General features: G+C 33.5%; 1 protein-coding gene across 1 annotated transcript; it reads right to left on the reverse strand.

The window, feature by feature from the left end:
* Positions 1-733: 733 nt before the first annotated feature.
* On the reverse strand, positions 734-12,880 carry LOC132565056 (lachesin-like). Its single transcript, XM_060229661.1, has 8 exons — positions 12,832-12,880; positions 10,112-10,221; positions 8,945-9,082; positions 8,030-8,171; positions 6,463-6,620; positions 5,188-5,389; positions 3,895-4,122; positions 734-864 (listed from the first exon to the last, which is right to left on the reverse strand). Exons 1-8 carry the CDS (start codon positions 12,878-12,880, stop codon positions 734-736), a joined length of 1,158 nt encoding a protein of 385 aa, XP_060085644.1.
* Between the last annotated feature and the right edge of the window lie 3,143 nt (positions 12,881-16,023).

The following is a 16,023-nucleotide window of genomic DNA, read 5'->3' on the forward strand; positions in this document are numbered from 1 at the left end:
TTTCCAGAAAATGGCTCTGCAAATGTACTTTACACATTAAGCAGTTACATTGGTAACAGAAGTTCTTAACTTCCAAGTACCCTTCACCCTAATAGCAAATGGTTATAAACAAAGTTAAGGTGTGAGAAAGTTTGGTACTGTTAACAAAGTATCTACTATAAATCTACTGTGTTTTACCGTCTGCCTTAACAAAAATGTCCACATCTATAAATGAGACTTGTTAAACTCCAAGTCTATACCTGATAATTCTCTAAATTTAAAATCAAATAAAAAATATGTAGCATTATTGCCTCCATATTCTGTAGATGATATACTAAACCTCTATATAAGAGAAAGTGATTAAGAAGTGCAATATTGTATATTTGTGCCATTCTATCCAATAAGCTTAAAGATTGATACTTGAGGTACAAATCTGGTGAGTTCTGCTAAAGTAGGGAGGCCAGATTACTATGTCTAAACATTTTTGAATGATACCACTCTTCACTCTCTTCTACTCGTAAGTGTACTGATATCAATACAACACAAAGGGAGATAACTGTAATGTCTACACAACAGTAAGTGGGGAAGTGGAACAATAGACCAGAGATAAATGCTGAGGGAGAGATCAAGCTGAAAGTGCAGGTACAAAAAGTGCATGACTATCCATCTTCTGTGATTGAGTATTGGGTCCCTCACTTTCTGTTGGTTCTGTATCACACAAGGGGAGGTAACTCTAAAGTAAAGCATCTACACATCAGTAATTAAGGAAGCGGAGTACTAGAACAGATATAAGTGTTGAGAGGAAGGTCAGGGTACAGGCACACAAAGCTTGGGACCCGCCCGTCTTGATTGATTGACAGTTGGGCCCTTGACATTCCATAGTTTCTGTAAGACAGAAGTTGAACACATGTTACACACTATACACACAATCTATCTCACCTGTGGTTCAGAGGGATGTATAGTTAAATTTATCTCTCAAAAACAAAATGACAAATCAAATGAAAAAGTTTGATCAAATCTTTTTTCTTTTCACAATATGTATGGAATTTGCAAGTAAACTATTTATAGCTTTTTACAGGTGAAATCACAGGTGAGAATTCCAATCAATATATTCCTCTTCCATTAAGGTATTAATACAATATAGAAAAGTCAAACATATCATCACACAATATATAAAAAAAATGTCTATGATCCAACCTCAATATTTCCTTTTTTGATTTTTGTTTTTTTCGGAGATTTTTTTATCTTGGAGGTGGGGGATACTTTTCCATCAAAAGAAATCCTTTATTGAATCACAAACAATGGCAGGTAACAATGATACATATTAACCCTGAGCATGTCCAGTCAGAAATAATGAGATTGGAATTTCTAATATTATTACATTATTATCACTGATGTACTGCCAAACTTCAAATACTGACAAAAGTCAATATAATGTATAGGAAAAATTCATTTCCTTTCAACCACCCAAAACTTAGCCCTGGTCAATTTGTATCTATCTTGCAGTAAAACCAAGTCAGCAACACATTGCATTTTACTCAAAGTCAGGGGGTGGGCTTAATACAGGACAATGCAATTTTATTGGATTTTAAATGTAATTTCACTGAAAAAATATGTATGTACTGGTATGGGATCATTATCAGGCACGGGCTTATTGTGAGATAGATAAAGTAATTGGTATGAACGTTATTTTTTGCCAAATTATAAAGACTGGAATTGCTTTCTACATGAAGTTTGAAATCTTTTGTGACAACCTTTACTGTCTATCAATCCAAACTCATCCCTAAATATCATAATGTAACACTTAACCTTATGATTTAAACGTTTGTCGTTATAAATCATTCAGTAACATTGCCAACAAATGCTATTTCAATGTCCTATAATAGGCCCACCTTGACTTTGCGTTAGAGGTCATATGTTAGCTTCCCGGGACAATGGCAGATTATATATATAATACAGAAATTATTACCTATCTTACTAGTGTTTAGTGACAGTACATCAGACAGTACAGGTTTTATTGTAACACAACAAAGCATTTTACTAGCATCGCTTATAATACCACTGATGTTGGTTTGCTAGTGAGTGTGATGCTGAATTGAAACCAATATCAACTTTATTTTTTTCTGATGTTGGTGTAACAATGTAAATTAATATAAAAATGATTAGAATTAATTTTGTTTTTTTTCTTTTTAATCAACTTTCAAGTAACATTGAGCAATCTTATGTCAAACTTAATTGGAAAATAGCCCTCATTCTTTTTCCAACTTATATATAAATTCTTCCAATTCCTAAAAATATACATAGTAATAAATTGATTTGGTTAAGAAGAAATTTATCAAATATTTACTAACAAGTTAACTCTTCATCTCAATTTTTATTTTTCTTCAAATCTGTTTTGATTTCCCTAATTCGCCACCAAGATTTCAAAATTTAGGCCTGTATTTATGAAAGAGTAACAGTTTATAGTATATTTAAACTATGACCTGCAGCAAAAGTTGTTTACGATCAACTGTAACAACTTTTCAAGAGTAGTGTTTTACCTGCTGTAAAAATCAATTCTACAAAAAAATCCAAATTAAAAAAAAAATTGATTTTATATCAGAAAAGGATCAAAGCGGAATTAGCAACATGATGCTAAAAAACTTCATTATTTTTTTTCTGCATAAAATATGTGAAACAATACATAACTTTCTTTTTATTTCCTTTTCTACCCGTTTGATGGCCCTAATGACCTTTTATGTGTTGACGGGCCGTTAAGAATGTTATAATAACAATTTCCTTTTCTTTTTTGTTTTAACTTTCAGGTCAGATGTTATTTTCCAGTGTTAACTCATGTTTTTCCATACGTATAAATCAGTGTCTGTAAAACAAGGTCAATCGTGTCTCCACTGGTGTGGGTTCACGCATTTTTGCCTCATTTTGTGATAAACAACTGTGAATTTAAAAGTAAATTTTCAAAAGTAAATTGCAAAATTTGGGAATTTGGCTGAAATATGAAAGAATTTCAATTATAGAATGGATCCTATTACCAGTCCCATAAAGCTCTGCAAGGAAGTCTTCTAAAACTCTGGATTTTATTCACACTCCAAAAACCAACATCAGTAGTATAGGAAAGGATGTAAGGTTAAAAGCAACTGTATTTGATAGTTACAATATACAGTGTCATTATATAACAAGTACTAGGGGTACACTTCTAGGTCTAATGTGTGTGTATATTGTGACTGTCCTGATAGATATAAAGAGAATGTTTAAAAGCCTGTTAAAATCATCACTACAGAACGACTAGTTTTGAATTAAGTAAAAAGCTTTTTAAGCAAGGTAACGTGTTTATACAGTGCATGAATATGTAGATATATATATATATATATGATAAAATGTTTTTAAAAAATTGACAAATAAAGCCTTTATGTTGAAAAATCAAATTAATTATCTTCGTGAAAAATGAACTTTAATATTTTTGTAATTAGAATTAACAAAACTTTTTAAATCTTTATTTTTATTTTTATCTTTATGGTTATAAAAGAATCTATGAAAAGCTCTGTATCATTGAAACAATATACATACAAGTACCACAATAAAACTCCATTAGACAATGAATAAGTTAATGCTATTTTTGTGTGCTTTAAAAAAAATGGGTTTGTAAAAAACAGAATGATGTATTAAACACAGAAATAAGGCTCGGTAAAACGAACAACCTTCTGAATCAATTAATAACCTGAGAAATAATGCTTTATCATGTAATATAACCATGATTAATTTGTAAGGGATCTTTATCATGTGATACAACCATAATTAATTTGTAAGGGATCTTTATCATGTGATACAACCATAATTAATTTGTAAGGCAACTTTATCATGTGATATAACCATAATTAATTTGTAAAAGCTGAAATTTGTGGACTATAAGTGACTTACCAAAGAGTCTGAATGTGGTTTGGTTGGTGCCATATTTATTGGTTGCGACACAGTAGTACTCTGTATAGTCATTGGCCTGCACGTTCTTCACGGTCAGGACATACCACATGTCTGATATCAGGTTCTGACTAGACGAAAGTTTCTCCGTACTGTAGTCATCCCCGTCGCTTATCTGATACCGTTCACCATTCTGCAGCTTCTCCCAGTGCATGCTGGGAGCAGGGTAACCTAGCAACAGAAACTCAATTACAGAATCTGTCACAAGATCAATGTACAATAGTACACATTCAAACCTACATAATTTTTATTTAATATTATCAAACTCAGCTGAAATATCAACTTTGGCAGGTCTGTCTCTGGGTTTATCACCATGTAAACAGACAGGGTCTTATCAAGGCAGGGTCTGCTTGTTGTAGTTAACACCTCAATAAGCATCACAGGAAAGGCCCATTCCATGCCATTAAGAGCAAGAAACGGGTACACGTTTCTTGTCCATTGACATCATGACAATAAATAAAAAAGAATAATTCATGATCTTAGGGAGACCTATAAACTGTACTTAGTAGAGATCTAACCATACACCTTAGATCTTCATCCGAGGTTGTCTGATTGTCTATAGATTGTAATCAGGTCACGGAAAACAATAATTTCGCATATAAAACACAAAATGGCCTATTACACCCCTGTTTGGGGTATGGATTTGTTGCTAAAAATACCTAAAATCACTTAAAAACTACATTTCTTAAAAATTTTTGCAGCACCTGGTATTTTGAGCCTATATAACCTTTATTACTTTAACAGCCACTGTAACATCAAATTTGTAAGTCGCCAGCACATTCTTTATCCATTTCAAAGTGAAAAATTATTAACCTTGTCACCAATTAATGAAACTTTTAATAATGCAAAAGTTACTGTTTAAAAGATTTCAACTGTTTTTAGCAACGAATCTATACCCCAACAGGCAAATAATAAACCTGCTTGCTTTTTACATGCAAATTTGTAGTTTTCCCAAACCTAGATATATTTCAGCCCCACTTTCCACAATGAATTTTATTAACTTCAAAACCTAATGAAGAGTAGCTGGTGCAGCTGAGTTTTGTGATGAAAAATATGTAAAATTTGTTTTCATTTCATATGAAATTTTATGAAAATCACCTCAAAGTTTTAAATAATTTTGAAGATTGGCAAAATAAAAAACGCATTTGAAATGAAAACTCAATTTAAGGTCTGAACATATTACTCTCAGATGATTGTTTCACCATCGAACAGACCCTGATAAAAGCCTATACATACCTTCCACAATACACTCCAGCTTTGCATTAAATCGTCGATTCTGAGCCTGCCCCACTGTGTTCTGTACAGCACGACAGGTTGGAGAATAGAATATTTTCACCTCGACGGTGAATCTTGCTGGTGGTCGTACAGAATTGTCGGCAACACAAATGTAATTCCCGCGGTCTTTCTTGGTGAGGCTGATCAAAGTTAGATCTGCCCCCTGTAAGAAAAAAAAGATAAATTTCTCCATTTTAACTTGGGAATAACAGGGTAGTTACATCAGATTGGTAAAATAAAGGTTTGGCTGTGTTTATTGTCAACAGTAGGTTTTCTTCTCCTACTAAATTTAGATGATAAAAGTCTAATATAACAAATTATTTTTAAAGCAAACCTCAATTTTCCAACAGCTGCTATTTAAAAATGCTATTTAACAAATTCCCCTCTAGCTCTCTTACAAAAAATCTTCACTTTTTTCATGTTTCCTTATTTGTTTGCGGAGTTAATCAACCAGAACATGCTGAGTTGAAGGAGGCCTACACTCTGTAATTGAATGACCTATTGTGACCCCTATGTTTATATCAGGTTCTATGGTTCACTTCACAATGCTTCATAATACCATGCTACACTGGTGAAAATACTGTATAGAATTATCATGTAATTTCTATTAAACACTTGCATTATTAATTAACTAGTAATTTGTAGAAGCAACACCATGTCAACTCCCTGAATAGTATCATTTAACCTCATTTGCCGGTTATTTTTGTGGGGATGGTATTTTTGCAATTTCACAATACATTAAAGTGATCACAAATCTAGTCTGTGAAATAATGTGCACAAGTATAAAATCTCTTTTTACAACCAAATCACAAAATTTTAATTTGTTAAAATATCTTTCAATTATTTTTAAAAAAGAACTGCAAAAATTTTTACCCGTGAAATTACCAGCCATACAGTACTTATTTATTAAAACATCAGTGAACAGTGAAAATTTAGTCCAGAACTGAAGACAATGATGAACTAGATAATTAACATGAATGCTTCCACTCCCAAGAAGAGTCTGATCTAGTTTGATAAATAGAAAATGTCAAATGTGACCTTTGACCCTTTCACCTTTTACCTATGACCTAGAACTTCATCTTATGATATTATGGATTATATATGAACAAAGTCTGTCCAAAGGTTCTCAAGATTAGACATTACTTGTGAATTTGATGGAACAGGACATGCTGAAATAGGTAACATGTGTGCTTCTCGTGAAAAGGCCATGAAATAAAAAAATTCTAGAAAATTAACCCTTGATTGGAAATTGCCATTAGGGAGTTGACTTCCATCTTCTCTCTTCCATGTGATGTTTGGTGTAGGGTTTCCGGATGTGATGCATTTGAGTGTGATGTTTCCACCAACTGCCCTCTCATAAACACTCTCCATGGTCGTGGACATAACCGGAGCCACTAGCAAATTTTTAATAAAAAAAAAGACATGAGTATCAGTAAAACTGATGAATGCTCCCTGAAAATATTTTATCGGACACAAAGTGCAATCATTCTTTAATCAAAGGGTTTCAGGCACTGAATTTGGCACATAGTACATTCCCTTAGTATGACCGATGTATCCATCAAGCCTAATTATACAAGCTTAAAGGAAAGCAAAGTTATGCTATGGACATAAAATTTTAACAAAGGGCAATAACTCTGTAATAACAAGGTTGTGGGTCCTAACATTGGTTCACTGCACATTGTTTTTGTATTATCAATATATCCACCAAATCACATAACCTAGTTCCAATGAAATCAACTTAAAGTTTTCCTCCATACATACAACTTGAACAAATAAATTCTATAATTAAGGAGGTTGTGGGAGCTAAACTTGGTTCACTACACATCATCTTTGTATCATCAATGTATACACAAAGTTTTATTATCCTACAGATATGCTACAGACAAATATTTTAACAAAAGGCAGCAACGCTCTGAGGGTTCGCGGGCTCTGAATTTGATTCACTGCACATTGCCTTAGTATGGCCATACAATATATCTATGATCCTTGCTTAACTGTGGGCAATGTTACACTGCGGACATGAAAGGAAGGCTAGAAAAAGCAGTGACTATATGTTCCTCTGAAAATTTTCCAGGAGGTTTAAAAAACACAATTAATAAGCTAGTCCAAAGGATGCTACCTGTTACATCTACAATTTACATTTTGTGTTTGATACTGGGTCAATAGAAATACTAATAAACTTTCATGTTAAAATCCAAGATGGCCACCTGTCAGCCATTTTGTTAAACTCAAAATCAAAAGCATTCAACTAGAGACCATAAGGGAGAGTGCATATGGAATACGAGAAAAATCTATCCAGTTCCTCTGGAGAAGCAGCGATGACATTAATTAGAATTATTTTCAAATGGATGGATGACAGACAACAGATGTAGGATGATATAAACATCCCACCACCTGATGTTTGTAGGCTAATTAATTTTTTTCAAGGTTGACAAGACAGGCCAAACTCAGTGCTCATTCTTTATGTATTGCATTAATTACCTACATTTTACAAACCATCTATATCACATTGTAATGACACGTAACAGTTTTTCTTTATCAAAGCTGATCTGAACTCAGCTATAAAAAAAAAGACATAAAAGATACTCAAACAAAAAACCAATGTTTGGTTGGTAACAGTTACTAAGCTGTCTGTTAAAGCTTAACTCTTTGATGTCTCAAACAAAAAACCAATGTTCGGTTGGTAACAGTTACTAAGCTGTCTGTTAAAGCTTAACTCTTTGATGTCTCGAACAAAAAACCAATGTTTGGTTGGTAACAGTTACTAAGCTATCTGTTAAAGTCCAACTCTTTGATGTGTTACCTTGAACCATAAGTTCTCCGAGCTTGCTTGGCCAAGTCTGCCAATTTTGATTCTGTTGGCGAATGTAGCATGTGTAAAAGCCGGAGTCCTCGTCTGACAGGGCACGCACAATTAGTGTGTATCGTATCCGTAGTCCAATTGTCTGAGTGACAAATATCAAATGATCACTAATTCAAAAAGATAAATAAATAAATAAATAAATTTCTTGTTATAGTCAGAACCCATTATGGTAAGTGATCTGCCTTTTTTCCACAGTGTACAGCTCTCTTTAAGTCAGTGCCCTGTCTGTTATTTATTTTTTGTCCGACCACTCCCCTATCAAATAAGTCTTGTAGCACCTTGACATAGCTAGAACTCATACTTATGTCCCTAATCCAGCGCCCCCCCCCCCCAACCCCTCCCCCACAAAGGTCAAGGCTCCGAGATTACATAAATAATTTTGATATGTTGTTACTGACCCATAAACAACTGAAGTTATTTATTCTATGTATTTTAGGATCAAACAACTTAAAATTAGGAAAAGAATAAATCAGTTTGTTCCATAAAACAAATGTGACATGTTACAAATGATATTTTAAGTATCAATGACCCATGCAATTCACTTCACAAAATGGAAACCAAAATTAACTTAAAGTGACAATAAATTCCCTTATGTCTTACCGTATTTTACCGCAAATAAGCCCCCACACCCAGTTAAAAAAAGACTGTCAAAATAAGGGAGGGGGCTTATTTGCGGGCAACTCCCCTGTTCACGAGATGTACTTGTGTCTGCCATCTTGGATTTTTCGTCATAATGAACGATAACTTAGTCACTATGATGTCGCTAAAAGTGATTTTCCTTATGTCTACGGCCCAGTTGTCTATAGATGTGACAATCATTTTCCTTATGTCTACGGCCCAGTTGTCTATACTTACAGTCACAATGATCTCGTACTTTGGCTGCCCCGAGTCCTCCCGCTCCCCCTGGGCGATGTTGTTAGCCACAATGACTCGATCGTCCTCGCTGATATCAAACGGATCGATTCCAGTCATCTTTCCTTTTTGCCAGCACACCTTTAAAGTATTTATATACAGCAATTATAGAACTGATAAAAGTATCACTACCTGGTTACCAGGTATCACATATTTTTTCTGTTGAGTCCACAGGAATCCATTTTTATTTTACTACTGGTATTGGGTAGTTTCTCAAGGCAGCTAAAATTCCCCTAATACAGAATATTACCTTTGAATCTTACAATAAATTTCTCTTTTACATAGGTAATTATAAATCATCATTTTTCTCCTTAAATTTCCTCATTTCGACAGAAATTATTTTTTGATCTTTCAGTTTTATTGTTTATGAGTAAAATTTCATTGATCTTTTATATCTTCTTTTTTAAAAAGAATCTTTCATAATTCTAAAATTGTTTGAACAGTCAATCACAAAATGTTGAAAAACTGTAAATCATATTCAGTTTTGCCAGGTTTCCTTCAGTGGTCTTTTGGGACCCAGACTATTTTCTCCTAGTCACAAAACAGGTACTTTCCCCTATAACCTAGATCAATCCCTGGTCCAGACATGTAATATGACCTTTGATCCCTGGTCCAGACATGTAATATGACCTTTGATCTCTGGTCCAGACATGCAATATGACCTTTGATCTCTGTGATCCAGACATGTAATTTGACCTAGAAAAGTTGTGACTGGATGATGATTCTCAATAAATTTATTGCAACATTAGAACTTCATGGCGTCCTATCTATTGAAAAATCACGAAAAAAAAAGATATAATGTAGGGAGAATATCACCAATTTCTGTTTCATATTGGTCTAATAAAAAACCATTTTCAGATAAGATTTAAGAAAGACAACAATAATTTTGAAAATATAAATGGAAATAAAAAAACAATATTTTACAAGAAATGACAAAGATGTGTCATCAGTTTTCATCATCCATTTTGGGTTTGATGAATTCTGGTTATAACATACCAGACATAGACCAGGTAACCTTACTGTGGCACTGATACTTGTGACAGCTTGTCTATATATATATTACAGTCGGTAAACCAGATTTAAATGAAGGGAAAGTAACTCTTGACCTACCTTCTGAGATTCTTGTTGATTCACCACAGTACAGTTCAGATATCCAGTACTCCCAATAGGTTTCACTTCTGGAATAATCTCACCAACGATTTCAGGTAACTGGCCATAAACTGAAATTATAAAACAGTTTAAAATTTTTTACCTGAACAGGTTTCCGATTGGAATTTTTATGTCTAATCTTGACATTACTTTCTTGGATTGACCAAGTTTACTGTGGGTGTCATCAATGAAGCAAAAGACGCTTACTCTTCTGGAACACATGGTCTTATTCTCCATGTATTTTTCAAGGAGTCTCTGTGTAAATATTTCTTTTGTTCTTATTTTGCCACAGTTTTTAGGAATTTTAGTTTGAATTATGATTATGTTGCCATGTTGGTATTTTCTTGATGTTTCTTGTACATTACATCATGTACAGCTAGCTGTTTCCTAGCAACTTGGCAAAAGGGTGGATATCACTTAAGCTCAGTCAGTAGAAAGTATTACTGATGAAAACTTTGATATAATACCTTAATATCAGAATATTTTTGTGCTCTGAAATTTTTACAAAAATCACTTTTGCAATTTTTGTGTATTTTATTCTCATGATTTGTTTGAAATTTGAAAGCTTCTTATGAAGACACTGGACACATCAGAATGGACATTTTCATTTTCTAATCATGAATACTTCTTTAATACATGAATTGATTCATGACTAGAAAACATTCAGATGTCTGAAGGTACATCAGCTCTATAGATGTATTACATGACTAGAAAACGTTCAGATGTTTGTAGGTTCATCAGCTCTATAGATGTATTACATGACTAGAAAACATTCAGATGTTTGTAGGTACATCAGCTCTATAGATGTATTACATGACTAGAAAACGTTCAGATGTTTGTAGGTACATCAGCTCTATAGATGTATTACATGACTAGAAAACGTTCAGATGTTTGTAGGTACATCAGCTCTATAGATGTATTACATGACTAGAAAACGTTCAGATGTTTGTAGGTACATCAGCTCTATAGATGTATTACATGACTAGAAAACGTTCAGATGTTTGTAGGTTCATCAGCTCTATAGATGTATTACATGACTAGAAAACATTCAGATGTTTGTAGGTACATCAGCTCTATAGATGTATTACATGACTAGAAAACGTTCAGATGTTTGTAGGTACATCAGCTCTATAGATGTATTACATGACTAGAAAACGTTCAGATGTTTGTAGGTACATCAGCTCTATAGATGTATTACATGACTAGAAAACGTTCAGATGTTTGTAGGTACATCAGCTCTATAGATGTATTACATGACTAGAAAACGTTCAGATGTTTGTAGGTACATCAGCTCTATAGATGTATTACATGACTAGAAAACATTCAGATGTTTGTAGGTACATCAGCTCTATAGATGTATTACATGACTAGAAAACGTTCAGATGTTTGTAGGTACATCAGCTCTATAGATGTATTACATGACTAGAAAACGTTCAGATGTTTGTAGGTACATCAGCTCTATAGATGTATTACATGACTAGAAAACGTTCAGATGTTTGTAGGTACATCAGCTCTATAGATGTATTACATGACTAGAAAACGTTCAGATGTTTGTAGGTACATCAGCTCTATAGATGTATTACATGACTAGAAAACATTCAGATGTTTGTAGGTACATCAGCTGTATAGATGTATTACATGACTAGAAAACGTTCAGATGCATTAAGGTACATACAAATTGTATATGAGTTGGTCTTTCATTTAGATGTTATGTTATTTAAATCCCTTCCCATTCTGTACACTTACTATTCTTTTAAATTTTGTAGAAACTGTTACCATAGAGGAACATTTTTACAATATTTAAATGATATTATGCTTTCAGTTATTGTAAAAAGCTTTTGTTGTAACAGTTTTTGTTACGATTACATTTTTCGTCGTTTTTGAAACTTTCAAAATATAAGTATAAATGAGTTATAATAAAAGGTATACATATCAGCACAATTTATAAAATTCAAAAACTATGAAAATTAAATATGTCCTGGTGCTTCCTCTTTCACAACACAACATCAATGTCATTCTGTTGTACTAAGAATTATATATACACCAGCCTTAGAATAGTCTGCGCTTAAACTCTACAAGGACTAGACAGACACATTAAGATGTCAATACAGTAATGTTTGTAGAATTTTATCTCAAGCGAGTCATGAACACAAATCCAAATTTTAAATAACTAAGAGATCTTGATATAAAAGGGTTGTCAAAATTTGATCGAGTCCCACAGAAAAGCATAAGTAGAGGACTAAAATATTGAGAGTCCCAGATATCAACAATGCAATATATGCTAAATACATTATTTTTATCTTTAAAAAGTTAATGAAATGATAGGTGTACTGTATTCATTTTTTCTGCGCACGACCCTTCAGTATCAGAGTATTTGAACTAGTTCAGTATCAGATTTTAGTATGATTGTAATTAACCCCCCCCCCTCTCCCACGTTAAATTTGTTAGATCCAAGCGGCGTACCCTACCGTACTAAACAGAAGATGTAACTAAATAACAATTAATTACATTCTTGCAATTAATTAGGAACTGAAGTACTACATAGACCTAATTAATTCACAGATTATAGTATAAACTGACCTATATTCAAACATAAACAAGAAAACCGGAAATCATTGCATCAAAGGAAAACTATTTCAAATATGTAAAATCAAAATAAAAATATCTATGTTTTTACTTACCTGTCGCCAGGGAAACCGTCACCAGGACAACCAAGAGAGTCCGATACATCTCGGAGAAGTGCTATATTTCGATAAACACAATGTAATGTCTCTCTTCCCCGACAAATTGTGAATCCTCACGATTTAGTCACCCGCCGTTGACCAGAGTGTGGTAGCGCTGTCACGTGACCACAACTTAGCCAGGTGAAACACATATGTCGGGTTGTTTGATATTGCAGAGTGTTTGTAAAAATAATGTTCGCTTTGATATCAATTATATAGCATTGGTTTTTATTTTTCTTGTCCGAGGCGTCGTGGTGAAATGTTCATTTAGTAAATAATGATATATATGACCTAAATTGCGTTGCAGAGTAGCACAGGTGTGCTAAGCTATAGGTAACTGATTTTACGGATCGTTAATCAAACAAACGAAACGCATATCGTTACAACGATGACATCATTGAGGGTATACTATGAAGCGGGGGAATGACGAATGGATTTTTATTTACAAGGATAAACACGTGTTCAAAAGTTCCTTAACAGCTTATTTGTGTTGATAATATCAAGAGAATAGAAATTCTTATAACACAGCCAGTAGAAGATTAGAGTGTGATGTTTTGATGACTACACGGTCACCTTATAGTTCTTATAACACAACCAGTGGAAGATTAGAGTGTGATGTTTTGATGACTACATGGTCACCTTATAGTTCTTATAACACAATCAGTAAAAGATTAGAGTGTGATGTTTTGATGACTACATGGTCACCTTCATCTTATAACACAATCAGTAAAAGATTAGAGTGAGACGTTTCGATGACTACACAAATAACCTGTTTTAAGCTTACTAACACTCACTTGTGTGAACAATACACTTAAGTGAGTGTTAGTACGCTTCACATTGGTCATTTGTCTCATGACAGTGTAGTCAACAAAACGTTACACACTAATCTTTTGCTGGTTGTGTTGTAAGAACTGCTATATTCTACATGCTTAAAAGAAAATACGGATTTTTTTTAATTTCATACACAGTATATAATAGGGACATTACATTAACACGTCCACAGTATTTAAGGACAGCGATATAAGTGCGAGATAATGCCGTATCTTTTCCTGAATGCATGTTTATCATATGACCAATATATGTGTTTATGATTAAGTCACTGATACGATTTAGACCTAACCCAAAATTAAGATTACATACCCAATGTAATTTCAAACCCACACGGTGTTATAACTAATTAATAGGAAAGAGTAATGAAAAATACCCCGCCACCACTGGGGTTCGAACTGATGACCTGTCTGTCTCTAGCCGCGACACTGTACCAAGACTCGACTAAACCACTCCTTATGCCAACAATTAATAGTACATCAAAAATTACGTTCGCGACGCATTGGTCAAAAAAGCAATTCTTTCCTTTCCTTCTTTCTTTCCTTCTTTCTTCCTTCCTTTCTTTCTTTCTTTATTTTTTTTTATTATTTTTCACTCTACGTCCCGATGGTGTATCTTGGATATCAAGCCCATATTATATTTATGATACAGGTACAATACTGATGTCGGGGAATTTGACCAGTCCCTGAGAACATGACTAACTCAGATAAGACTGAATTAATTCGCTGACATCATTGATGAGATCACTTCTTTAAATAAATGACACCCAGCAGAAACTAGATAATAAATCAGTCCTACTCTAGATTGTCACAGAGCTTTCAAACAAAAGTGAATGAATCATTCTGATATAAGAAACGCATTTAGAAATTTTATTTAGAAATCAAATTTGTGATATCACTTTTTAAAAAGTTAAAAATTGTAATTGACGGGAAAAAAATTAAGACAGCAAAACCAAACAAAGCAAAATGAACGAAGGAGACACCAAAACAAAAGGAAAGACAACAAGACAATTTAAGACATCAAAGCCAAACAAAGCAATAGGAACGAAGGAGACACCAAAACAAAAGGAAAAACAACAAGACAATTTAAGACACCAAAGCCAAACAAAGCAGTAGGAACGGAGAAGACACCAAAACAACAGGAAAGACAACAACAAGAACCTGAACTAGAAAGAGAGCAATAGAAACGGAAGAGACACCAAAACGCATTATCCAATTAAACCACCATCGCTCAGACAACTTTGTGTTAAAAGTAATGTACAGTCACGAACCTACGGAAGCGTATTCCGGCCACGTTGTGTTTTATTTTAACTCGAAATTTCGAGTTAGTAATCCAAAATTTTTAGATATTAACCCGAAATTTCGAGATAGCAATTCGAAATTTTGAGTTAGTAATCCGAAATTTTGAGTTAGTAACCCGAAATTTCGAGATAGCAACTCGAAATTTCGAGTTAGTAATCCGAAATTTTTAGTTAGTGACTCGAAATTTCGAGTTAGTTAGTAGAAATTTCGAGTTGTTATTACTATCTCAAAATTTCGAGTTGCCATCCCGAAATTTCGAGATAAAATAAAACACAACGTGGCCGGAATACGCTTCCGTATGAACCCTTCTTATTGTATACAGCTTGTTATTTTAGTTGAAAACTGACCCCGGTAAAACATCTTCAATACACGACGTTGTACCGGTGTCTTAACTATAAATATCCCCTGACAGGTGGCAGGTATACAAGTCTATCGTATATATACAGTGTACAAGTGTTCGTGACCTCGCACTTCTTAAACCGTCACATGTTTACATTTACTACAACACGATGTAATAAACGTGAGAAAAATAAACTGCGGTGTTAAGTCTGTTTTAAATTTTAAAATATATCGACTCAATTTACCACAAAAGTGTCTGTTGCGTTTATTTCATTTTTTTCACGTTGTCATAAGTGTTTCATTTTTTATCATGATTCGTATTTGAAAGTTATATTTGCTTTATTGATCTAGGTCTTCTTGCTGTTTTTATACTGGAATATTCACACACAACTTCCAATGTTTAAAAAAGAAAAGAAAAAAGGGGTCACGTGGATTATGTAGTGACACACTCAGGGTTATGTTAATTTATACCGCACAGTATTCACCTGACTATAAAACCAAGTGAAACATGATCCATGGTACTATTACAAGTTATAAATATATAGGAACAAAAAAGACAAATATATTTAGCAACGACTAAAGAAATTGAGTTTTAACCGAAATCAATCTCATTATCAGATCTTCATTCATCATGAGGATTTTATCATATATTTCATACAAGATCTTACCTCGAGAATATTAC

The sequence above is a fragment of the Ylistrum balloti genome, unplaced genomic scaffold (genome assembly GCF_031769215.1).
Source record: "Ylistrum balloti isolate Yb309-2 unplaced genomic scaffold, AGI_CSIRO_Ybal_v1 Utg369688, whole genome shotgun sequence".
Taxonomy (NCBI): Eukaryota; Metazoa; Mollusca; class Bivalvia; order Pectinida; family Pectinidae; genus Ylistrum; species Ylistrum balloti.